The following is a 26,647-nucleotide window of genomic DNA, read 5'->3' as shown; positions in this document are numbered from 1 at the left end:
TAAGATTTTCTTAAATTACATGGTATACACTGCACGTATTTCAGTAAAGCAATGAGGACGTGACCAGGAAACCTATGAAAGTGCATTGTCTGCTGAGATATGGTAACAAGAACTGCTGATTATGGTAAACCGAGATGTGTGTGTCACCATTGTTAATGTTATACAAAACATGCCCTTAAGTATTTTGGTTAATTTCCATTCCTTACCTTGATTTTATATACAGATTAGCAAAATAAAAACATTCTTAATCGACTCTCAGCCTGAGGAATGTTCTTTATACGTTCTTGAAGTTTTGGTTAAACTCAGCCTCGATGTTCTTATAAAAAAGGTTCTCACAAAAAAAAAGAGTGTACTCTAAAAGTGCTTTTTGACAGTGGCTCTCTGCATGTGTACATTTACATTTTCTATTACAAAAGAAGAGTCAGTGTCCAACGAAATTCAACGTTTATTGAGTTTATTTGTTATCCAGTTACCTTGGACAAAACTGGTTCCCAAAAAAGCAAAGCAATTTTTAAAGCAAGGGTCAATGGTAACATCCTATATGCTTCCCATTACGGACTTCAAGCTGTGACGACGGCAACGCCAACGAAAACGTCACTTGAAAATATGAGTTTCCGGAAATTGAACTACTTCGCGATTATTAATTATTATTTTTACTTGCACATTGTGGGCGAACTGTCCAAGAATAGAATTTTGGGAATAGGATTTGTAGGAATAGAATTTGTAGAAAGTTGGGCGAACTATTCAGGGACACCATTCATAGGAACAGCTTTCAAGCTGGGCGAACAATCTAGGAACAGAATTTGAAGGAACAGCTTTCAAGTTGGGCGAACTATCCAGGAACATAATTGGAAGAAACGGCCTTGAGGTTGGGCAACTATTCAGGAACAGAATTGATGGGAATGGCTTTCAAGTTGGGCGAACTATCCAGGAACAGAATTGATAGGAATGGCTTTCAAGTTGGGCGAACTATCCAGGAACAGAATTGATGGGAACGGCTTTCAAGCTGGGCGAACTATCCACGAATAGAATTGCTAGAAACGGGTTTTAGGTTGGGTGAACTTAATCCAAAAACAGAATTGGTAAGAACGGCTTTCAAGTTGAGAGGGAATGAAAGGTTAACCGTCGTGTACTCGCGTCCTTCCACAAAACCTTGAATCTGGCCATTTCACGTTACGTTACTGCTTTGCAGGGAACAGCAAACAAATGTACCGTAATTTATGAGATTAATGTACGTGCAGGGCGATTGTTTTCCTCATTAAATCCTATTGTTTTGTGACGTTCTCGTTGCCGTTGTCGTAGTAGCTGCTTTAAATTCCCGGTTGGCAAAGAAGGTTCACGTAAGGCAATATTTTGAATTAAAATGAAAAATACCCCTACACGAGCCTTCATTGCTTGGTAGTTCCAGAAAATACAATAATAAAATGACCTACTGCATGGGCAGTAGAGAAAACTTAAGGCGTGTGCCAGTGAACATATATTACCCTTCCAATAATATTATTAACCACAACCTACACAAATTAATTTATGCAGCCCCCTTAAGAAAACACAAATTTCGATCAATCTCCTTATAGGGGCCAAGTTGCAATGCTTTTGCCAATACTTCAGAATTGATTTAAAAATTAGGATTGATAAATGTACATTCTGATGGCTTTATCTCCAATAGCAACATAGGCATTCTTCTTACCTCTCTCAATCATTAAATTTCATATGGTTTTAGGTGGGAGAATATTATTTTTGAGAAAGCAGGGCTCCAGACTAACTTTTCAGCTCACTGGCCCAGTGGCTAGTGACAGGTCTGCTTTTACCAACAAAACAAAATTTCATTCATGAACTGCGGGAATCTGATTCTCCCATTTGTCGCTTTCATAATACTTTATTTCCTTTTAAGCAGTTTCAATTTATTGTATTAAATTAGCGAAGTCTATGAAAACCGGTAATAGTTTTTGTTTTGGAATAAATGTGATGGAATATTTTTTAAGCCTGGTGAATAAACGAGAATGATGCATCATTTACTAAGTAACACAGGCATACTCGGAAAAAAGAATCCGAATGCTCCTATCAGGAGTCAAACCTAGGACCTTCCGATTACAAGTTCAGATGCTCCACCACTGAGCTACAGGAGATTCGTGGGAGCTAGTTTAAGGGCCTTAGCTCCCACGAGTCTCCTGTAGCAACGTGGGATTTTTGAGACTCGTACACTTCAGTCAAACTCTTGCCATCATGGTTTGTAAAAGTGAGTGCAACCTGGGGAGAGTGCTAAACTACCGAGGGGGCCCCAGTCAGGGAACGTTCAGTGTTCCCCTAAGTAGTTTAGACACTCACCCCAGGTTGTGTCCACCATTACAAACCAAGATGGCAGGAGTTTGTTTGAAGGGTACAAGTCTCAAAAATCCCACAGCCTGTGATAACATACACCTTTGCCGGCTTTTGTTTCACCTACCATGAAAAGAGATCTTTTTGCGTCTGCCCTCTCAGGCTATATTCTTTTAAGATTTCATGTACCCGAATAGTCTTGGTTTAAAACGGTATGACCTACATGTATCCCCTTTCACAAGATTTATTCAACAAGGTACTCTGGCATAAGCAAATGGAAGAACATATTTGAACACTCTACCTGTATGTACAGAAATTAACTTATATGGGATAATAATGGAAATTAGTTTTAATTTGACTATTGAGTTAAACAGTGCATTTGCAAGGTATGACGGATTTTAAGGCAGCCAATTTGATGCGCCTTGACAACAAAATTTTTGATTAAAAATAAAACTCTTTTCCTAACATAGAGTAATTTTAAATTTGTTTTGGTGTCCTGATATCACAAAAAGAAAGCTCTTTCTGATTAATGGATACTTGAAAATCAAGAATTAGAAACATTATGTCCCAATAATAATTATGTTCACCGTTTTGCAATTCAACATCACACATTCTTCGTGTCAGTTTGTCCAGCTCTGTCCTTGTACAAATGAAGACTAAGAATTCTTCTTCAACCGCTTTTCTCACTGCAGTGACTACATAGTTTCCTTCAATTATTGATGCTGCGCAGGTATCATTGACTTCAGCAGTCAACACATCACAACAAGGAGCACGCAAACTTCTTTTTCCCCTTTGTCCGTTGCTTGTTAGGTTTTAATGTGATAATGTCTCCAGTTTCTATTTGTTGTGTAGCATGTGCATTGTTGTTCGCAGGCTGCGTGCTATCTCCTGGTGATGCTCTGTTAAACATTCCAGCAACTGGGGAATGAAGTGAAGTTAAGTGTCAAGCTAAAAAAGTTGTTTAAACATGCAAGTGGTTTACAAGGCTCCAAACATACCTAATGAAATTCTTACTGTGTAAAAGAAACATATCTACCATTTTAGTGTCACTGTGAATAGCCAAAAAACAGATTTTTACAATAACTGTCCAAATTCCCGCCCACTGATTGGCTCGTAGCTATTGTCTATAAGAGTAGACAATAAAAATGACGTCAGATGTAACACGCGCGCTTTCTCAACAGAAAAAATAGTCAATTCCGCTCATACTTTTTTCCATGTTATTGTAAAAAACAAATTGACAGCAGTTTTCTTTGGTCTATACTATTATAGACCATAAAATAATGCCATAAAATGTCCAAAACTTGGCAGTGAAACCACTTGCCTGCGGCTCGTGGTTTCACTTGAATTTTGAACATTTTTTTAGGTCATTTTATGGTCTATAAGAGTATAGACCATAGAAAACTGCTGTCGATTTGTTAATTGTATCCTTGGGAAACATTGAAATAATTATTCAGTTTTGTTAACAATAACCCCTCTGGTGCACAGAGACTAACATCAATCATCTTTGTCTGTAGATGGCTAGGATGGAAATGGATTGATTATGGTTTATTTTTTCCTCGGAGAAATCATTTTATATTTTGCTCCCAGTGCTCTAATACATGTAGTGATTTCACATCAGCGAAGGGGTTCTTCTGCCTCCTCCACAGGTTTTTCTTGGGGATTTTGACGGGGATAAACGAGGACGAATCAGAGAGCCGGGAATGATGAACGAATTGGTTCGGAGAGCATGGGAATGAGCTAGAAGCGCGAGCGGAGACTCATGGGAAGGAGAAATACGCGAGCGGGGGCTGATGGGAAGGAGAAAAATAGGAAGGGAAAAGCCTGCTAAATCTTGTGTCGAAGATCTGCGTTTTTCCCTTCGCTTCATTCCTCGTGCGACGGTTATCCCCTTTGGGTGAGCGCGGCGCAACTGGGGAGGAGGCAGGGGGTTCTTTGTCAAATATCTGAGCAGTTTTGTTCAACATAGCAAAATCTCTGTGACAGTGCTCCTTTAAATCATCCTTCTTTCCCCATTAAATATTACCTGACCAACCCCGATTTTGCCAATTTATTATTTTCCAAACAACAACAACAACAAAAATATATACAAAATCAAACAAGCCTGTACACAAAAAGCTTGCTTAATCACAAAATTTCTGGCAGTAACTGAAAGCTATAAAGAAGTATGAATGAAAATGATGCAAATCTTATCAAATACTTATGACGCAATGTATATCATTATGTTTCACTTGGAACTAGGAAATGCTGTTCATGCATTTGATTGAGCTTGAGGTTTCAGATGCATAGAATATTACATCTAGCTCTGCTTCAGCAAATCAAAACTTGACAAGCAGAAATGAACGACAATAGGACAGCATTCAATACCTTAAACAGTACAAATTCAGCTGCGGTGGGCCCTAAAAACCAAAACAGGTGTACTACATTTCTTTCTTAAGCACAAATACTTGTTGTGCATTTTGGCAGAAGTTTGGACTAGAAAGAACCCCCTGGCCCAACACCTCCATCTGGACTCACCAATGGTGAGATTAACTTAAGACTTCCTTGTTTTACTAAAGACAACAATTAAGAGAGCAGAAACAATAAATAACCATAATGTAATTATACAATGATAGTTCTTACCATTTTTCTGTTGTTGTGATTTTGGTTCTTCTACATCTACATTTTGTAACATCTCTAAATATCTCTCAGAGAGATACATGAATACTGAAATAAAGAAAGAAATTCCATGATAAAACCCTGTTAAGATGTGTGTACATGTATGAACCTAAATTATCACCGTCAAATAAGTGTTAGGCAAACAGCTTCCAAAAACTTTTGCAACATCCTCATCTTAAAACAGTGAAACAAGAAACTGAACTGAAAAAACTTGAAAATCCAAGGCCATCAAAATAAAGTTTGTTTTTATGCACATGCTACTCTACAAATGCCTATCCAGTGACCTAAGCTGCAACCATTTTTTATTTGCCTTGAAGAATAGATCAAAAGCCTTGACTAAAAGTGTCTTGGGGGTCGCCAATGTGGTGTGCATTCTGGTAGTGACAAGCAGTCCACAGTATAACTAAAGGGTTTCGTTAAATTTTACATCCAGACAAAATGAAAAAGTTCAATGATACAGTATGTTCAAAGCATTATTTTAGATCTTCAGATCAGATCAGTTCTTTGACTGGTTGTTTGAAGGCTCAAGGAACAGCAAATCCATTTGAGGTCAGGTTTGTGCACTATCTGAGGGGAAGCCATCTTGATTTTCTTTGCCTTTAATGACCAGCATTTCTTACTAACTTGACAATGTGTCACCGAGAAAGCTGTTAGACAGCAATGATTACAGTTTGAAAACAATACCTCAAAATTAATCATTTGTCTCATGATTGTGTCACAGAGGAATGGATTGGAATGAATGACTGTACACCTAGGTCCGTGAGCCAGATCAAATTCAATGAATTAAGTTTATGTGAAGTATGGCATCTGAATAATTCAGAAAGGCCGATCTTATTTGGAATGGCTCAGTTGTTTTTCCCGCCTGGCTCAGCCATGAAAAACGGCTGTGGACCAGCTTTGATTCAGACGCCATGAACTTCACATGAGCCAAATAAAAACATAAATTGACCCAAAATCTGCAATTTTCTTCAGTCATAGTAATTATTGCTTCTGCGAAATTAATTTTGGCTGAATTAAGTCCGGCATAATTCAAATTCGAATTTGATTTGGTTCGTGTGAAGTATGGCGTCTGAACCGGGCCTTAGTCCACTTACCATCATTGACATTAAGATCTTCCTTCACTGATGTCCGGTAAAATTTTAACCTTAATTTCTTGGCTAGGGATTCCGCTTCGTCACTGAAATGAAACAGAGGAATGATTAAGAGCAAACCACTTCAGAATTACTGCAAGTTTGGCAAGAGAATGGAGGCATATTTTATTGCTAACTTATGGCCATCAGGAGACTTGCCACCAGGTTTTCTTTCAGGGTAGTGAAAAAGAAACCAAAACATGACCCCATGTGAAAGTTGGCTGCTGTGCTCAACCCCACTTCTCCCTTATTCCAGATGAAGCTGAGTTTCAGAGTAATAAGCAAACAGTAGCTATGTTTCTTGTTCAAACCTTGTCAAAAGAGAGGGCAAATTAAACTCTACAATACAAGAAATTTAATTTTTCATTTAGTCGATAATCAGAGTTATCTTTATAACTTGGGAATGACAAAGCAGCATAAATAAAACCACAGATATTAGAATATTATTTATAAATAAAACTGAGTACTCACACTTGAACAACAGCTTGATCAATCAAATCTATTTTGTTTTGAACTAACACCATTGGTATACTGCCACATTCTTCCTCCACCTGACAAGAAATAAAATATCAATCCCTTTACCTAATTTCTATGTTTTATCGATCAATAGCTCACTATTCTTGACATCATCCTATAGACCATATCGCGAATCACACAAAATCAATGCAGCTGTGAAAAGCTACAGTAAATACAGTGCATAATTATAAACACCAGAGACACAAACATGCAAAATTCTTATATGATTTATTTCTTTTTCTTCTCTATCCTGCCATCTAACAGACACTATTATTTATCCTGGTCCATTCTCGTCTTTGGCCTAATCCCACTTTCACTTGTATCCATCCCCCATCCTATTCCATGCCATATTGCATCCAAAAAGAAATTTACAAAACAGTTACAAAAAAATTCGTTTTTTCTTGAAGCATGTAACTCATTGACATTCAAATCCTGGCAGTATTCAGCATGTTTGTAAAAGGGACATAGTTTAATGGCCTAACCATTGTGAGTCTCCTGTAGCATAGTGGTTGAGCATCTGAACTAGTAATGAGAATGTCATACATGTGGGTTTGACTTCGACACTCAGGGAATTCTGATTTTCTATTTCTGAGTACGTATGTCACTTCTGGGCCCTTGTTATTACATGTACATGGTCAAGCTGAAGAGGAATGTAGTTAATGTTGTTACAGTCTTCAAAAAATGATTATTGCACTCATTTTTGACATTAATTTTTCATTCAGCATTTTTCTTGTGTGCTCTTAAAACCAACCACTTGTAATCTACAATTGAAAACAATTTTTTTAATTGTCCCTTGATAACATACCTTTGACCTCCATTTTTCGACAGCCTCGAAGGAGTCTCTGTCAATGGTGGAAAATACTATAGCACAAGCTTGTGCTCCTAAAAGCAGAAAAATATTAAATGCTTCTCAGTTCACAGAAATGTTATTGGACAGTTCCAGAAAAAATCCATACCCACCCCATGGAAGATCATAAAAAAAAAACCTTCTGATGGAGAACCCGGAAATTCCAGTTGGAAAATCAAATGATAAGCATCATTCCATTTGGAGTACTTCTGAAGTTATGGGCTTATGGTCAAAGTGATGCATTTTTATTACTCCTTTTGGGATTTACAGCTGATGTTCATACATTTTGCATGTTATCCATCTTCTGTGAAGACAAGCTAAATCATTTTTTTATTTATGCCAAAAATTTCCATCTGGGTGGTTTGCGTAAATCAGGTAAGCACCCCACATTTCTTCTGGAACTGCACATTGAGCCTAAAATTTTTGCATAAATAACAACAATCAACTTGAAGTCAACTCCAAAATGGAGACCCTATTAGGAGGTCTATGCATACCCACTGTCTGATCAAATGAATTTCAAAAGTTGTCATGCAGCAATAATTTTGGGACAGTAGAAATTTCTCTGTTAGAATTTTGTTTCATCCACTCACAATGATATTCGATAGCATAACAATACCCATGAGGATTAAAGCAAGGATCCTTCAACATTGGTGACCTCCACAGCACAACAAGTTTTGTTGATTCATATTTTTTGTTTACTTTTCTGGACCATTTTCATGCCAAAAGACAGACAGTGGACTGACAACTTTTTGGATGAACAACTCGTCTTTGTCTTGGTGTAAAAATGGATGTTAAAGTCATCTGACTTTGTCCCCCAATTTGTCCAGTGTAGAAAACAGAGACATCTTTAAATTCAAAATTGCTTTTGTTCTGTTTTCACTTGTTTATCCAAAAAATTGCCATGCATTGTCACATCACAACTACACTTCTCTGTTCTCCAATTCCAGAATACCACTAAGCTATGTACTATTGAATTTTTAGAAACACACTTAGTGTGCTGTCCATTTTTGTCATTGTTGCAATTTCATGCAGCAGGTTTGCCATTCATTATCATTTTAGAGGTATGAAGCCTTAATTTTTTTTTCTCAAAATAAAAAGAAACATCTTGCTAATATTCTTAAAATGTTAACCAATGTGGTCTGTTGTTTACTAAATACACTGCTCCTGTTTTTAATTAGAAGTCCCTACTTATGTGTGCAGTGATCTATGCTCTCAACCAATCAACGACATTAAAAACCAATAAACGCCACCATTAAATGTCAATACATCACACAAGTAACATCAATTGTGGACATATTGACATATGTACTATGCATGGTGAAAAAAATTATACACTATATATTGCAATTTTTAACAGTCAGGTCAACGTTATGTTCCAATTAAGATCTCTTCAAATTTACAAAACAAAACTAGAGAGCCCTTAGCTATCTAAAAAGACATCACGACTACAAATTACTGCAGAATGAATTATGATTTTCGCCAAGATGCCTTTAATCTTTAAAATTCATCGGAAACAGTGAAGTGGAAAGGATTTTATAGTATGCTGGGAAACCCTATTGTGATGATAAAGTTATGCGCTCTTCAAAAGAACTTGATAATACAAAAGAATACAATTTTCGCAAAAGCAGCCATTCACAAAGAAAGTTCTTTGAAACAACAAACCGCGTCAGCAAATTAAAATTTCTTTGTTCTACACTCCCATTTTGTATACAGTCGAGAAGATCAAGGTGCACATCATAAGAAATTTTAATATTTTAACTTGCACACGAAAGAAGGAAAATTCACAGGGTTGAAGTTTCAACGTGTAATTTTTATTTAGTTTTTTCTGCCTTGTACATGTATACAAGACAATGCAAAACAAAATTAACCATCTAAACAGGATTATTAATTTACTGTGCCGAACGATCGAGGGGATAATTTGTACTGCTTGAAAATTAAGACGGCTGAATTTATTAAATCCCACAGATTGATTCTAAATGTAATAATACCAACATATTTCACATGTTTAGGATAGCACTTAGAGACCACATTAGCAATACCTAAAATTAATTTAGAAAAACGCACGGGAATCTTTAGAAATCGACAGCTAAAGCTTAAGCTTAAATTACAAATCTCTTTGGAATTCTAGCATTCCAATCTTATTCTTGAAATCGATTCAAGCGATACAAACAAACCTTCAAGGCTGTGCTAGCCTCGAGGTATCAAAGTTTGTTTGAGAAATTGTGCTTTAAAATCGCATTGTGCAGTTTTTCAAATACACATCTTATTATCTCTCTATAATACCTCGATAGTAGGCTTTCGTTATGGCGTCGAATTCTTCTTGCCCAGCTGTATCCCACAACATGAGTCGAACATCTTCACTTCGTATACTGCGGAAGAATGATTTTTTAAGATCGGTTTATGATATTTCCTCAAATACAGATTCGACCATACACATAATCATTGTTAATTTCAGCTCATAAACACTGCTAAATATGCAGAACAAAATCGCAAATCGCGCTTTAACATTTATCACCACATCACCAAGCGGTCTTATGATTAAGTCGTATCCTCCTCACTAACCTTATTTGCCGCTCCAAAAAGTCTACACCTATCGTCTTCTTGTAGTCTTTGGTAAAAATGCCTTTGCAATATCTCTGAATCATGCTGCTTTTACCCACGGCTCCATTTCCTACCACCACGACTTTTATCGCCACTTCAACGTCTTCCTCCCTCATGTTGGCCTCGCAGCGCTCAAAATAGCGTCTTTTAAATCCCAAAGCGTAGTCAGCGGATGAAAATTAGTCTACGATGGTTGGCTTTGTCCTCTGCCTTCTGAGAAAATCTTATTTCTGTTAACAAGACATGCAGCGGGTTTCTGGAGTTCGACCCGACGGAAACAACCCTTTGATGTAGAGAAGTTGGCGATTGCGTATGCAAATTCAGACTCCGTTCTTCACCAATAAGGTGATCTACTGTACAGAATTCTTGTTTTTCCTTCTTTCAAAGGAAGCGTGATGTCAGCTTGCTGAAAGTAGTCTGCCCTGGCAATATCGTGAAAGATATAGGTGGATTCTTTTCAGCTCATCCCTCGAGCTTGCTCGGGCTACCATAGGAATTGTGGGTAATTTGGCTAGGTTGCAGCTGTTGCTATGACAACATAACAGGCCGTCTTTCCCTGGGTCAGTTCAGTTGGAATCAAAAAACAGAAAAACAGAAAGGCATTTTCAGAAATTGCTCCCTAGTTAGGGAAGACAATTTCTGTGCTTTAAGTTTTTGCATTATGTGTTCAGCATCAGTATTGCCGTAAGGAGTACGTACTGAAAGAAAAAAAAAAGGAGTATGCATTTCTCAACATATTTTCCGTCGTGCTTATTTTAGTGTTTTGCCCTTTTCTTTTCTAGCCAGCTTTAACATTTTAATTCGGCAGTTTTGGGGATTTTAAAACTTTACTATTAAGACATTAAATTTACATAAAATTAGTACCTCGTTTCCAGGCATCTCGGTCCTGGGATCAAAGTTGATAAAATGATCGCTGAATACTAGATTTTTTGAAATATTACACCGGTTTATTCTGAAACTCTCGAAAGTCAGCCTTTGATCCGTTCCTCAGTCGAAAGAGAAGTCCTTTCTGTGACGTTACTTTTTATTTTCCTATACAAGGTGGTTTAAGGAAATAACCGCAAGTACGTGTTCCTTTTTCTGATGACATTACAGTATATCTCACTGTTCACTTATCAATACAGATTTACTCTCGCCCATCTCTATTCAATGCCCTCGTGGACGGAGGACTCCTCATGAATGAGTGGAGCTGCAGATGTTTGAGGTTGAATACCGTTAACCACTTCGTAAACGAGGGACCGCTCACTGGCATGCTAATAAGGACTTGAGATGTAAACTACAGGGGAAGCGAACGAGGGAAAGGCCCTGGAAAAAGCTGACCGCGCCGACGATAGTAGGTCAGATGAGAGAGGCGGTCAGTTCCACTGTTAACAGTTGGAGAGACGGGAGGCAGGGCAGTATGGGACCAAGGCCCCCTCACACGAGATGAAAGGGATTCATCAAGAAGGAAGTATGAAATGAATGACTGTTTGGGCGATAACAAGAACGGTGAATTATACAAGTATAATTTTTTTTTTTTTGCTTTTTTTGCAACTAATAGTAAAGAAATTATAACCTTATGGAGCTTTGTACACATAAGATCGGATTTTTTTACTCCTTGTACAAGCTTCATCTACCTTCTTTTCTCCATGTTCACATCGGTAGGAGTCATAGGGTGCGAACTGACCCCAGTAACTGCACATGATTGAGACTCTCGTGGACCTTCTCAAAGTCGCTCGCTCGCTTCTCAATAGGGAGCTTAAGCACAGACGTTCGTGAGCCACGGACGGCAACCGGAAGTCGAATGTTTACTTCTTTTTGGCGTGGTTTTGCTCCTTGCCACGGACAGGAAAAGCTCTTATTGATGACTGTAGCCGTTGACGTTACAAACACGATGACGTGAAAACGCTCCAAAAAGAAAAAAATTCAATTTCCGGTTGCCGTCCGTGGCTCATAAACGTCCGTGCTTAAGTTCCCTAATGAATGGACATGGGGTGAGCTCGCTAGAGTTCTGACGATCGCGCGTCGCGCTTCTAAGCAAGCCGGGTGCACGATGGCGCTTCGCGCTCTCTGAGCTCGACTTGAAGCAAGTCCAAGACTCTCGTACCAGTAGGAAAACCCACACCAATGTCGATCATGAAATTGCGGGGTGACTTTTCGTTTTATACCCTGTTTAAGTTTCAACAATTTCCGTGAAGAATATTAAACTCAGTGTCCGGTTCAGACCTTCAGATAAGTGGGGTCTGCTCTCAGTCGAATGCTCAACTTGCTTCTCGGCGCCTCGGCCCTGTGACTTATGAGCCACAGATTTGGTCCAAAAAAAAATGGGGAGGGGGCATGCCCTCCCCGACCCCTCTACTAGACCTCCCACTGAAACTGACACTGCCACGAGAATGGTTTATATGAACCCCATTGTATGAACCCACTATAAAGTTTTGATCGCATACCGCCGGGTATACAAGCGTAGGGCCTGATTCAGACGATCCAGGTCGAGAGTGTGTGGCAGCGAGCGACCTCAGTGGATCGTCTGAGAATCAGGCTATGTAGACAAGGGCTTAGTGATATGGAGTAAAGTTGTCCCTGGTAGTAGGGTAACCCGCCTTTCCGGAAATCACCATCACAGGCGTGCCAACGTTTGATAAATTTAATTTCTTAAGAAAATACTTGCTGCGAAATTTTTCCATAAGAAAGTCAAAGTTGCTCGGGGAACGGGTGGAGAAACTTTCCTGCCTGGAAGACCTTTTGCCCGTTAAACGCTGATGTTTGCTTGCTTCAGACAACTCCAATGGCGCATCTCACGTAAAGTTTGGTTTATAAACTTTCAAAACGAGCATTTTAGCAAAAATTTAATCAAAGAGGAATAAAATAAATGGATGACATCCTTAGGTCTTGATCCTACCGAGCGCAGTGCGCATGGATCTAGCTAGCTAATGGGACGTTCACATCAAACCCCGTGCCCTTAATTGTTCTTTTTTGTTTGCTTGTTTGTTTGTTTTTTGTTTTCGTTTTTTGTTTTTTCGTTTTTGTTTTGTTTTGTTTTGTTTTTTTTTTTGCTCCTTGTTACTTTTAACGAAGCGGCCTGAGGGAATGGTTGCCCGTGGAGGACGTTTCTGTTCCCAAGGAACTTCTAATACGAAAAGAAGATTTCATGGCTGGTGTCTTCAAACGACGTCTTTTCTCTCCTCTCGTTTTCACTCCCTTCTCCGTCAGCAGTCTTTCTTCTGCACGTGACCAATTGCATTAAATGTTATTATACAGCCCGCGAATTCGCACCATTGCCGGGAGCTATGCATCCCATCCATTTGTCATAGAGTTTCTAACGTAATGGAAAAGTTGCAATATATCAGACTAATATTCACAACGTTACAACCGAGTACATGTAATGCACTTTCAACTGATAATGCCGCGCATGAAAGTTAAATCGTTCCAGTCGATTAATTCTTTCTGTGTTTACGTGACCCGAAACGGATTTCCCAAGGCGAAACACTGCCGTTTCGGGTCACGTAAAATTTCAGTCAATTTCTTAATTTGAGGGTCAAACAAACGTTCGCCGTGGCGTTCGCCTCGGATGCATCACTGAAACGAATTTATCTTGAAGGCCTGGGAGAAAGTCGTACAAGAACCAGGAAAAGCCGAGTCATTCTCGTCCCCAGAGCCGCCAGGCCCTCTTAACCGCCGGAGGCTGGGCACGGCTTTAGGTGGATTTCCACTGTCGCGAAAATTTTACGTGCGTACAGACGTACATTTAGCAGGTTTTACGTACGTAAACAAAACAAGAAGCGACGTATGAACGGCTTGCGTAAACGTAAAAAGTTAAGCTGAGCGCTTTTCAACTTTTTACGTTTACTCACGCGGCTCATACATCGCCTCTTATCTTATTTACGTGCGTAAAGCAAGCTGAATCTACGTCTGTAAGCACGTAAAATTTACGCGACAGTGGAAATCCACCTTCAGAGGGACGAGAATGAAGCTGAGTATGATGATATTGAGTAACCAGGTTGGGTAAACATCCCAGACATTTTTTGCTGATGACTTCTTTTCATTTCAACGGCCGCCTTTTGATCTCTATCCAATAATCTTCAGTTACGAAAGCGTTCTTCCGATTTGTTTTACTGCTTTCACGGAAGTGCGAATGAGATTTTGAGATCGGCTGTCATCAAATCAATTAGATTTATCCGGCACGGCTTGAGAGCTGAGAAAACTTAACCGCGGAATTGAGCCCAAAGGTGAAAACAGGGAGCGAAAAATACTATCTGCTTGTTTTCAGCGACTTGTTTAACCGGGTGTTAACTCAGGCTCGCGTTTTAAGTTGCCAATTGATGTGGCGTCTTGTAGCTAAAGTTTATTAGTTCATTATCCGATATAACCGGAAGGAATCACGAAAGATGGCATAAGGAAACTTATGCCAGTCGACTCAGAAAACGCCGAAGCCGGATACTGATTCGATGGAGGGCGCCAGTTGTTAATATTATTTCTAACTTTGAGAGTTACACCTTTATATTAAAATCAGGCAAAATGTCCAATTCTGAAGTTCTTTTTTAGATATAGATATAGTTTATTGAAGCTTTAAAATTACTACGCTAGAGCTGAATTAGTTAAAACTTTACAAATGAATTCAAAAATAAGACTACGCTAAAGAAAGTGATCCATGAAAAACGCCAAATAAAATGGTCTGTATACAATTGTTGTAGAAAAGGCCATTCTTGAGTCTGTTCCTTTTTCAAATGGGAACATGATCAAAGAGCAAGAACTAACTTAATAGAATAAGCAAAAAAATATCTGTTGCCTGCTAAAATCAAAAGCTATAGTTTTCTATTTTTACAATTATCGATCGATATTATGCCTAATTTTTTTTATTCATGTTAAGCTGTTCTTTCAGGATCACATTATTTGCGGCCGGGACATTTTTTGAAAGTCGGTTTAATCATTATTTAGTAGGCAAACATTTCCAAGAAAATGGACTTCAGTGTAAGAAAAATTGGAGTGAATTAAAACAGATCACATTAAACGAAACGGCAAAAGTTATCCTTATCTTTTTTTATTGAGATGTCTCGCACAAAGTAAATTTAACAGCGATTTTAATTTGGGTGAGCTAGTTGTATTTTGGGAGATATGAAAACAATCAATTTTTCCTTTGGTATCCATCAAACTGTAACCCAAACATACACCACGCAGACAAAATGCCACGTAATTATGTGTCCGGTTCAGTTTTTGCATTGAATTGATCTTCTATATTTGAAATGATATCTTCGTAATACAATCGAAAACACCGTAGTCAGGTTTAATCTCTCTCTAAACTCATAGCCGACGCATTCCATTTGAGGCGTTCTAATATTTATACAGCGATCAGGGAAACCCAACGAACTCATTTGAACAAAATACCGTAAAATGTTGTCGGTCTCACTGTGTCCCCGGATCTCCTGTTTTGTGCCCAGTTTTAAGGACATATTTGTGCAAAAACTCATACATACTCGTGTGTTAATGTTTAAGCTGTAAATTAAAGTCACAGAAAGCTCTAGGAAATGGAATTTTATTTCTCAAATTACTAGCTATTGTTGGTTTTACGAAAATGGTAACTCACATTTTTACACAATTTTTAACTTGTTTTTTCAGTGTTACGAAAATTTTAAGCTGACATTTTGCCGAAGACTGCAGATTTTCTTTCCGACTTAATCTGAATTTCTGAGGCGATTGAGACCATCCGAATACATATCCACCGAAATAAACCTTTATTTCAGTCCCTGACTTGTTAATATTGTCAGAAAAAACATACTATAGCGCTATTTTATAACACGGATACAAAATCGTGAATGCTCGACTGGCTTGGGCCAGTAAATTAATTTTTTCTGTCTTGCAACAAGGAAAAGCAAGATGTTAATTATCTTTTGTTGTGACATAAAGAAGCGATATTTTCCTAGAATAGTTATAAGGAATATGAAAACGGCCAAGGTTGAAACTCGGGCAAAATTTCGTTTTCAATTGAAAAATATTATAAAAACAAACAGCACCTTCATTTAAGCACTACTGAAAGTCTTTCAGTTCAACGGTCACACTTGTTCTTTAAAATTTCTTCCATACTGACTCAAACGTTAGTGGAATGATTGAAGTTTGATTTCTGAAAATGAAAGAGTTAAAAAGAATGGATGTGATTGATAATCGAAAATAATTCTGAAAACAGTGTACAGAGCGAGGGCGATATATATTTAAATTTGATTCCTGTGATGATAGCTTTTCATGATAAAAGCTTGTGTATACGTGCTTCGAATAAGATATTAGGCAACTCAGTCTTTGAGGTGTCCACAAATTAATACAGACGAAATCCAACAAACAAAAGAAGGTGAGAAAATTTTGAAAATCCAGACATGTCTGATTAGTGTTCGGTATTTGGCTTTGCCAATTTAAATTTGAATTTGAATTTAAAATCCGATGCTTTGGAAACACTCGCCTAATTGACCGGATAGACAGGCTAAACTAAATGGAATACAGACCAAGTATTTGCATGGAGCGAGGAAATTATAAGTAAAACAACATTGCATTATTTTTTTAAAAAAAGTAGATTATTTTTATTTTGGTTTCAACCGCGATTTTTGCCTTATCTTCAACTACCCTGGGGTTCATAACAAAGAAAGTATGAAATAAACGAGAAAGGCATGAAGGTAAGGAGAAAATTTCATATCAAGTGTTTATAGATTATCTTTATGGGAGAGAAAAAATTCTCTCTGGGGAAGCTACTAATAATAAAAGAAAGGGAGAGAAAAAATTCTCTCCGGGGAAGCTACTAATAATAAAAGAAAGTACATCTTTTTGAAAGGAAATGTCAAAAACGTTTCTCCAGATTTATGGCTGTTAATGTTTTTCAAATAAATTTGAAATATTACATATTCAAAGCCTGACAATTATTTATCTAATATGGAAGTAAAAAGGAAGGAGAGTTGTCAGCAAAATGGATCTTATCGAGAAAAGACTAGTATTTTTAAAGTGTTGAGAAAATATTTTAAAGAACTGAACAAGCGAGAAATTATGAAAAATTTATTATCGCACTTTTCGTATTTTTACAATATACAAAGCGCATTTCATCCATTGATGAAACAAATTAAATTCCCGCCAGCGATAAAATATTTATCGGTTTCAATTCTTTGTTTCAGCCAATGAAACAGAGGGAATCGAAGATGCATGTGAAAGCCCTGTGAATTTATAATGAAACCACACCGGCAGTTGCCCACTCGACGTCAAAAGAATTTCCCGTTCTCACCTTCACACCAAAAAACGTGAATCCTTCGACGCAGAGGGATTTGTATGGCGAGTCAAAAAGACGACATGTTACTCTCTAATATTCTCAAATGCTTTAGAGCGCCGTTAAGCGAAGACCAAGCTCTAGCGGTGTGTTATCAGAGTACGAAGGAATTGGTCGCAATACGTAAGGAAAGCTTCGGGGCATTAAGAAGGCAGAAAATTGACATTGAGCTTACAACGATCGAACTTCGAAAAGATGGAAGTGTTTTCTTCACAAGCATAAACGAATCTTGCTCGGTTCAAGAGGAGTCTTCTGCGCTTTTCGATTTGGGAAGCGTCGTTTACGAGTGTCTGGATTACGGCATGGAGCCGCTCGTTGAGCGTCAACTAGATGAAGGGCTAGAAAGACTGATTTTGGACATGACCAATTGTGATCAAGGCGACGAAGGAATCTCGTTGCCTGACAACTACTGCTTCGACGCACCCAGCAGCCCTCGCGAATGTGTTCCTTCCAAACGAGAAAGGAACAACTTTGACAAGGATCAAGAAATCATTAGAGGCGATATCACGCTTGAAGCTGTTTTAAATCGCTGTGCAAGTCAACTGCCCAGGGACATTAAAGATCCTGGTGAACATTTCCGTGCCGTTTGTCGAGCCCTTGTCAGTGAAGCCGTCGAACTTTCCGCTTTTCTTCATCAGCTTTGTAATGGGCATACTCTTGTGGCTCAGACATGGGGCAGAGGAGTAGGGCCGACAAACTGGGCGTTTTTACAGAGCTTGCAAGCTGCGGAATGGGCCCAATTATGGCTACAGGTAATGAAAGAGCTACGACACGGGGTCAGCTTACGGCATGTGGATCAAACGAAATTACCTCCCGTTACGTATGAGCTGTCCCCGTATGAAATCCTCCTAAAGGACATTCGCTTCAAGCGATACACTCTTAACCATGTTAACATCACTGCGCAGGTGAAAAAAGATGCCCATGATGTAATCTTGGAGTTTATTCGCTCGCGACCCCCGCTAACGAAGGCGAGTCTTCGTAAAGTTAAGCAATATCCGAAGAGAAGCCCGAGTCCCCACGACAAGTTATTGAGTGAAATCCGATCGCCGCCGAAATTGAAGCCAACCCCATTGCCAGTTTTGAAAAGCGTGAGGGAGATCTACTTTGAGGAGAAGACTGGCATTTCGTTCAGTGAGCCAACCTTCACACCTCCTAAGCGCAAATGCCTAAAACCAGCAATCAAATTAACAGAGCTAATCAATCGCTGGGATTCGTCCTCTACCGTGGAAATCGATATATCTCCGATCATCAGCCGATCCGAGACTCCGCAGGTTGCAATCTCCGACGAAGATGAAAACAACAACGACGACAACACTCTCAGCAAACCCGAGGAGATTTTTGGAAATGTCAGAAGGACGAGCAGCTCCAGCGACTCGAGCTTCCTTTCGCTCGACGACGAGGATTGCATCAAAAATCGAAATTTCAACAGCTTTGAAATCATGAATGACATTGAATGCGACCCGGTCTTTCCGCCATCTCTCGACAACCTGCGTACAGTCGCAATAACATCGAAAATTTACATGACCATGAAGGAGGTGAAACACATGCGCCGTACGTTGGCCTCGTTGGACTTGGGGGCCCTTGACCCCGAAGAAAGGCTCTACAAGGATCTGGCCAATGGGAGGCTGTGCTTTTGCTGTCGCACCATGAAATTCTCCTTATTTGGAAAGTGGTCACGCGTGTGTGAAATATGTGAGTGCAGGGTCTGCTGCTCGTGTATTCATGCAGTGGAGAGTTCCTCCAGCTATATTTTCCAGGAGGAGATCAATGTGAATCAGAGAGATTCCGGCATTGCCGACATGTCATGGCCGTTTGTGGGATACCTGAATCTGGGAGGAGAATCCGAGGAGAACAAAACACACAGGATTTGTTTGGCCTGCAAGAGGTTCATTATTATGCACTGCTAAATATCCTATCCGTTAAAAGTTATTAAACCTTTGTTTTCCATGGAGTCGCTGACGAAGTACCTCAATGAAAAATTTTCTTAAACTCTCGCTTGTGAAGATCAATGAAACGAATAGCGTTAGGCAGTTCATAAGTTGAACAATGGTCGTACTATTTCATCCCAGGAATCCAAAGTTGAAATCATGTTTTTCAGCGTAATAGACAGTAGCTCAAGGAAGTTACAGCTTTCATTTGAATAGATTAGACTTAAGAATTTCATCCGCTGGCACAAAAGTTGTCCCATTAAAATTACATCCGCTCTTGGAGAAAGAGATTTGGATCACGAAAAATCGTGACTATATTGCCCCAATGTATTCTCCAGAGATAAAATATGTATGACAAGTGATATAAAAACGTGTTGCTATAAATGTTTATCTAATGCACAAGTGTTATATAACGTGTCATTGCCTTAAGATCCTTTAAGGGGCTTTGACAAAATATGAGTGGTTAAGACCTTTCTGTGGACAGTTTTCCTTATTACGGTCGGTGCTGCGGTCTAAAGATATTCTTGCGGCAATTTGCATTATGTATTAGGTAATTCATTAAAATTTTTGTGTGCTTACGCACTGAGGTGGGAGTTGTTTCCATTTTCAGGTATTCTTGAGCTTAATTAACGCAGTTTTTTGCAGTGAATATAACAGAGAGCAATTATTGCATATTAGATATTGATCTTGCGCTGTCCAATTTAAATGAAGTTCAAAGTTTCCAAATGAAATAGAAGTTAAATACTTTGTGTTGCAATACCAGACGTGCCGGCTGCATGAACACTAATCGTTATCCGGTTGAATTAGAAAACGCATATTTTTTTAATCCTGATTAGTATGGACACTGTTAATTTTTGAGAGCGTCTAAAAATTAATGCGACTATTTCATATCAAATTGATTTAAATATTTGAAAAGATAGCTTTAAATAAATTTGCATTTTCCAAAACTTAGGTAAATCCTTTTTTCCTCGTTGTGTAATGGTAAAATAGTATATTTGTTAAATTCTGAGAGCGGAAAAATGTTCAGCGTTATGGCCAAAACCTTATATTAGCTAGAAAAACTTTCAAATTTCAAATCTATCGAAAGTCGCTCCAGTTGGATTCAAGCCGCAAGTTATTTTCCATTTACTAATTTATTTTATTAAATTGAAACGGATACATTATTTTTTTTGTCGAAAATAGGCGTACACGAAAATCCGTGTACATTATTCTTTACTGGCGAAGAAATTGATGTAAATTAAATTTGAATTCTGTAATAGGTAGTCCATAAATATCAAAGGTGCAACAATATAAATTCTGATAAATTGTACTGCAGCGTGGCAGTTTGAGGACTGGTAGTCTAGTACCTATTACCGTGTATAATAAACCATTAATATTCTTGGTAGTCACTTTTTTTGTCTCATTGCCTTACCCCAAGGTATCTGACTGATCCAATTTCCCTTATTGAAAGCGGTCCGATAGGCCATTTCTGGGTTGCTTTGAAAGTTATCATGAAAGCGAGGCTTTGTGCACAGTTTCATTTTTGTATGAAAATCGGTTTTCTGTTCTTAAACAACACGCTTCACTTACAATACCAAAACGAGTGACGACATGCTCACAATATTGTGCCATAGTTGGCCATTACATACTTCGTGCATTGTTTTTATATGAAAATTGGTTTTACTGATGCACGTGCAAAAAAAATGAGCTTTGCATTTAGCCTCTCTTTCGTAATGAGGTTCATGACCTATTCAGTGTAAGTCAACTGATACAAACAGGAAATACTCTTGGGCGGAGCTGCTAACTACAGTTTATTGTCACTTGGGCACTCTGTTGGCAATGTTGATGACTAAACGATGACTAATAGGTTATTCAAAATTAAAATTTTATTCAGGTATTTCCACGGTTCTCACGACGTTTGTGTCGGTGGCGTCATGGAGGGTCTGCTATACAATCACTTCAGCCTTCAGTTTGACTCCAGTTATATTTGAAGAGGACCGATAACTTGGCTGCCTTAAATTATGTGATGACATTGTGCAAACTATTGCCAGCAAGGAATTAAATGCTGAGTACCATAACATAACATAACATTTCACAACACGAGACGACACAACAACATCACATGACACGAAAGATTATTCATGAAACAGAGACATAATGATAAAAACACACCTCCTGAAAGGGGAGATAGGAGGTTACCCCTGCACGAAGCAATTTTCCCAACTAAAAGTTTCTCAAATCTAAAATATAAACAAATAATAGTATAAACTTTTTAGAGCCGTTAGTTTTTCTCATTGTAACTTTGGCCCTGAAGAAGACTAGTAGTTAACTAGTTGAATTGAAATAATGGGTAATATATTCATCCCTCGTGCTTAAATTATGTTTTGGTTTAAAACTCTAACAGGAATTAGTATCCTTGAGAATTGTCTCTCCAAAAGCGACGAGGTCATGCGGAGGAAATATGGCAGGGGCACCCAACGACAATTTCTCTCAAATCCTTTGAAACGCCATTTTAGGCTATGTGGAGTGCTTTTAAAGCTCTGTAGGTTCATTTCAGGCCGGCCGCGCTACAATATTTTTATCTGTTCGGTCATTTTAGCGGAACTAAAAAAGAATTTAAAAAGAATTTAATACGGGAAGGCTCCGCCCGGAGGTCCGATCCCCTACCCTTTCAAATACCATTTTTAATTTGGCAGAAAAGGTACCCCTCCATTGGAAAATCATGAAGGCCCTTTTAAATAACTAATATACCGACCAATATCAGTAATTCCAGTGGTGGCCAAAGTTTTTGAACGCATAATTTACGACCAGATATATAAATATCTGACTGAGAATAGCCTCCTTACGCGTCATCAATCTGGTTTCCGCTCTCAACACTCCACGGTTACGGCACTACTTGAGGCTACTGATAGCTGGGCTTTGAACGTTGATCGTGGTTTTGTCAACGCTGTTTTCTTTTTAGACCTTAAAAAGGCCTTTGATACAGTTGATCACGAAATTTATTACGTAAATTGCAATATTACAATACAACGGGCTAGTCTTAAATGGTTTACTTCTTACTTAGATAATCGAACTCAAATCTGTGATGTAAATTGTCGTAAGTCAACCCTGAAATTATTGTCATGTGGTGTTCCACAAGGAACAATTCTAGGACCTCTTCTATTTTTGTTATATATCAATGACTTACCGAATTGCTTGCAGTTTTCACAGACTAGGATGTACGCTGACGATACCAGCTTGACGTTTGCTAGTACTGACGTTAACCATTTAAATAATTGTCTTAATTATGATCTAAGCAAAGTGTACACTTGGTTATCAGCCAACAAGCTTACTTTAAATCTAACAAAAACGGAGTTTATGCTAATTGCATCTAGGCAGAAGTTATCGAGTATCTCAGAAAGACCCTCTCTAACTATAAATGACATGGCTGTGGAACAGGTAGCATCAGCCAAATCTCTTGGGGTCTACATCGACCAAACTTTAAATTGGGAATGTCACAATGAAGATATCTCTAAAAAGATTGCTTCCACCATTGGTGCAATTAAGCGCATAAGACATCTAATGCCATTTAATATTTTAATCAATGTTTATCATAGCCTTGTTCAACCTCACTTTGATTATTGTAATGAGGTGTGGGGAAATTGTAACAAAGGCCTTTCTGATAAGCTTCAAAAGCTTCAAAATCGCGCAGCCCGCATTTTGATGTCCGCTGGATATGATAGCAACTTGGATGATTTGTTTCGGGCACTAGGGTGGCGAAAACTCTGTCATCAAAGATTGGATAAAAAATCAATTATGTATAAAACTTTAAATGTGATGACACCTGAATATTTAAGATCAAACTTTGTTTTTCGCGATAATTTGAATTCTTATCATTTAAGGAATACTGAAAACACGCTAACTCTTCCACAACCGCGCACTGATTATTTAAAGAAAAGTTTCTCATACAGTGGAGCTCAGTTGTGGAACAGTTTGCCAATAGAATTACGGCAAGCAACTTCCTTGAATGATTTTAAGACTAAATTGAAACACCACAGTTATAAGTAAGATTTTTAAACACGGTCTCCAAGAAAAGCAGGATTTATTGTTTAGCTTTGCTTTATTATTTTTTAACTTTTATAACCCTAGTTAGGTAGATAGATACTTAGTTGATAATGATAATCTAAGTAGCTGATGGAAAAACCGTGTATAAATAAAGTTATCCTATCCTATCCTAATTACAGTTTTTCCCTCCCCTTTCATATACCTGAAGCGTGAAAATGGTACCCCTCTCGGGCGGAGCCTCCCCTTATAAGCCATTATAGGGAGTACCGCCCCCCCTCCCCCCGAGCTACTTCTATTTATTACTTATTTATTACTCCGGTCGGTCATGTGACACCTACTAAACCACCAGGATTAATCGAGGATCTCAATGGGGGGATATAGCTTTGACGGTTAACGGTTAAATTTTAGGCTTTGACGGCTGACAGTTATCGAGAATTGAAGTTAATATTTACTTTTTCGGTTTTCAACATTAACAATGGTGTTCTGGAGGTTGTTTTTCGATCAGAAACACGTTATCAGTGTGGTTAATAATAGAAGTACCTCCAGATGGATTTCGAAGTTAGTTGTGATGTTAGCTTTACATGCAATTTAACTAAGTGGAAAAGACCATAAAGTGAGTATATTTGGGAACATGGAATTAAAATTGGTTTATCGGTTTAATGAAACGAGAGATTAAGCAGCTGCCGGAAACAGTGTTTTTTGCACGACCTTGAAACCGTTGGACGGCCAACAATAACTGCATTTTTGACGGTTGAATGTAAAAATTCCCCTTGTTTTAAAGGTCGGTGCTTAAATTTCAGGCTGTTTGACGGTTAAGGGGAGATTTTACCTGAACGCCATTTTTCCGCCACTTGACCTGGCTTTAATGGAAATATCTCGTTCATGTTCCCAGGGTCTCTCTTCTTCCCGCCCCCTGGAGCGAGAGAGGAGAGAGGGTCTCTCCTCCCTCGCTGCAGGGGGCGGGAAGAAGAGAGACCCTGGGAACTAGGATCCCGTGAATCTGTGTTGTAAGGTGTTTTGTGAATTTTTGGGTATATTTGGGAGGAGATAGTTTTTCTTGAAGGATTGGTAAAAGTTAAGAGAAGTAAGAAATATTGAAGATTAAGTGAAGCTTTAAAATTAGAATTTTTAGCTAATAATTAATAGACGGACACCAAGTTAGTCCACTAGCAACCTGGGGTGCTCTTGCGTGGGTATCAACTGTCTGTTAGTGTTCCAAAATCATTTTCTTTCTTCTATCCTTCTTAAAACCTCTTCATATTGCATTCGAATTTAGGTAGAATCCATGACGGTGTACCACGCGCCACGGTGGCGGGCAACTACCGTACTGTACGTTCATCCAAGTATGACTGTGGACCGCCAAGGGAACCAAATCTTTTATTAAATTATTATTCATCAGCACATCTTTCTTGGTGACAAAGACTGTCGGTGCAGGAAAGACCATTTCATGTTCAGATCTAGTAACACACAGGCAAAGATGTTCAGACCTGTTCAGTTTATGATGCTAATCCGACCTTAAGATTCAACTGCGAACCGCGGGGGAGGAGATTCCTCCATGGAAGCTACAGTAAATGACCCTTTAAGCTTGCAAAGATATATGCGAAAGCGATTCTTATTGATTTAGTATTTAATACTTTAGTAGAATGTATTTCAACATGACGGTGAGCGTGAAACGGCATAATTTTTGGCCTATATACCCTTTTTACTACCAAGTCATCTCGTAGCTTTTAAATGGCGTACTAACCAAAGTGGTTTGTACAGACATGTTGACAAAAATAATCCGTTTATGGGAAAGGCTTAGAGCAAACAAACGACTGAGTGGATACCACTCAGACTGAACCGTAACAGTAAGTGAGTGAAACACGCGTCATTCGTGCGTAGTTGTTGGGCTTAACTTCTCTTAACCTCCCGACAAACCTTCTCGGATAAGGACAATAAACTGTACGTCCCGTCTCACAACACTTGTAAGTTCTTAATAATCTTTGGGACGTTGAGGAACCCACACACTGTGTTCGAAAAGAGACGGGGACCCAGTACCCGGCGTGGTGGTCTATCTCTATCTCTCATTTCATCTGTCTTTCACATTCATTCATGGGCTGGCTGGTTGGGTGAGATCAATTAATATAGAATGAACTGATAGCGGGTGCCAGTGGCGCCTTAATTTCCGCTAACAGAAGAATTGTAAACCGCCATGAGACTTTGTGATATGTGTGGTATATAAATACATTACCATTATATTACTTGTAGTATTACTTGTAGCAATAATAGTAATGAAGATAATTGTAAACTTTTGTTGTCGAAGTGAATGTCCACTACCCTAATACGAATGCAATAGCTTATCATAGTTTAAGGCCCAGTCTAAACCTAATTAGGTCTACGCTAGGGCAAATAATAAACTTACTCTAGTAGACTTCTCACAGTCCCAATTTCCCTTTGTGATTGCGAAATCGTATATGTCCAGATCGAATTGCCGCCATCTTGGTTGTAATTTAGTTGTTTATGTTGTAATGTAGTTGTCATCGTTATTATCATTACCATTATTATTATTACTATCATTATTACTATTAATATTAATTTAATTTAATTTAATTTAATTATGAATGACTTTTATTCTTTTTTAAAATTTATTATTATAACTTTTTAAAAAAATTGTGCTTGAAAATAGCCCTGTTGTGCTTCAAAACACGCTCTTCTTTTAATCGCGGTTGAATTGTATATAGGTTTTTCACTATTCTTTTTTCAATTTTTAACTTGTAAATATCAATTTTCCTTTGAATACTTTAATAAAGAGATCAATAATTTAAACAAAAAAATTACTTTAATTTAAATTTTTTTAGTCGAGTCAACAAACTTATGACAAAAGGTTAATATAGGTCGGCATGCCCTTGAAATATGTAATTATCTTTTTTTTTTTTAATTCTAACATCTTTTTACGATTTGGATATATAAAACGAATGCTTTTGTAATTGTATCGCTTTCACTCTGTAAATATTTGATGAATTGTAGATAAAGGTTGGTTTTCGAATTATTATTGTTATTATTATTACCTTATTATATTTTTACTCATTTTTTCAAGTTATTTTATCACCATTGTACTGTGCATTTGATCACATCCAAACATGTTAAATTGCGCATTATTATTATTATTATTATTATTATTATTATTATTATTATTGTTATCATTATTATTATTATTATCAATTTAATTTCAAAAGAGTGTCTACGCTCTCCATAGGTCTATACATAGCAGCAATAGTTGAAATGAACAAACGAATGTAGAGGAAATGACCCAGATGTCTGACAAAATATATTTGCCTTCAGGCAACCCATACTAACCATAAATTACTCTCCAACGGAC

At 38.1% G+C, this 26,647-nt stretch overlaps 2 protein-coding genes across 3 annotated transcripts; one reads left to right on the top strand and one right to left on the bottom strand.

Annotated features, from left to right (window-relative positions):
- Positions 1 to 2,546: 2,546 nt before the first annotated feature.
- On the bottom strand, positions 2,547 to 10,536 carry LOC146467019 (ras-related protein Rab-23-like). The gene is made up of 7 exons (XM_085126547.1): positions 10,027 to 10,536; positions 9,748 to 9,833; positions 7,423 to 7,499; positions 6,573 to 6,652; positions 6,066 to 6,148; positions 4,936 to 5,019; positions 2,547 to 3,234 (listed from the first exon to the last, which is right to left on the bottom strand). Exons 1-7 carry the CDS (start codon positions 10,179 to 10,181, stop codon positions 3,074 to 3,076), a joined length of 726 nt encoding a protein of 241 aa, XP_084982673.1. The 5' UTR covers positions 10,182 to 10,536; the 3' UTR covers positions 2,547 to 3,073.
- Positions 10,537 to 15,536: 5,000 nt separating this feature from the next.
- On the top strand, positions 15,537 to 19,848 carry LOC146467018 (protein spire homolog 1-like). 2 transcript variants are annotated; one of them, XM_085126686.1, is made up of 2 exons: positions 15,537 to 16,700; positions 17,190 to 19,848. In XM_085126686.1, the coding sequence occupies exon 2, from the start codon at positions 17,341 to 17,343 to the stop codon at positions 19,243 to 19,245; it is 1,905 nt and encodes a 634-aa protein (XP_084982812.1). In that variant the 5' UTR covers positions 15,537 to 16,700; positions 17,190 to 17,340; the 3' UTR covers positions 19,246 to 19,848. The 2 variants fall into 2 exon arrangements, with proteins under 2 accessions (XP_084982812.1, XP_084982814.1); XM_085126688.1 differs by having other exon boundaries at positions 16,364 to 16,381.
- Positions 19,849 to 26,647: the final 6,799 nt, after the last annotated feature.

The sequence above is a fragment of the Pavona decussata genome, unplaced genomic scaffold (assembly GCF_977016875.1).
Source record: "Pavona decussata unplaced genomic scaffold, jaPavDecu1.1 SCAFFOLD_140, whole genome shotgun sequence".
Lineage (NCBI taxonomy): Eukaryota > Metazoa > Cnidaria > Anthozoa > Scleractinia > Agariciidae > Pavona > Pavona decussata.
The sequence above is the reverse complement of the archived record's forward strand: the minus strand, read 5'-3'. Positions and strand labels throughout refer to the sequence as shown.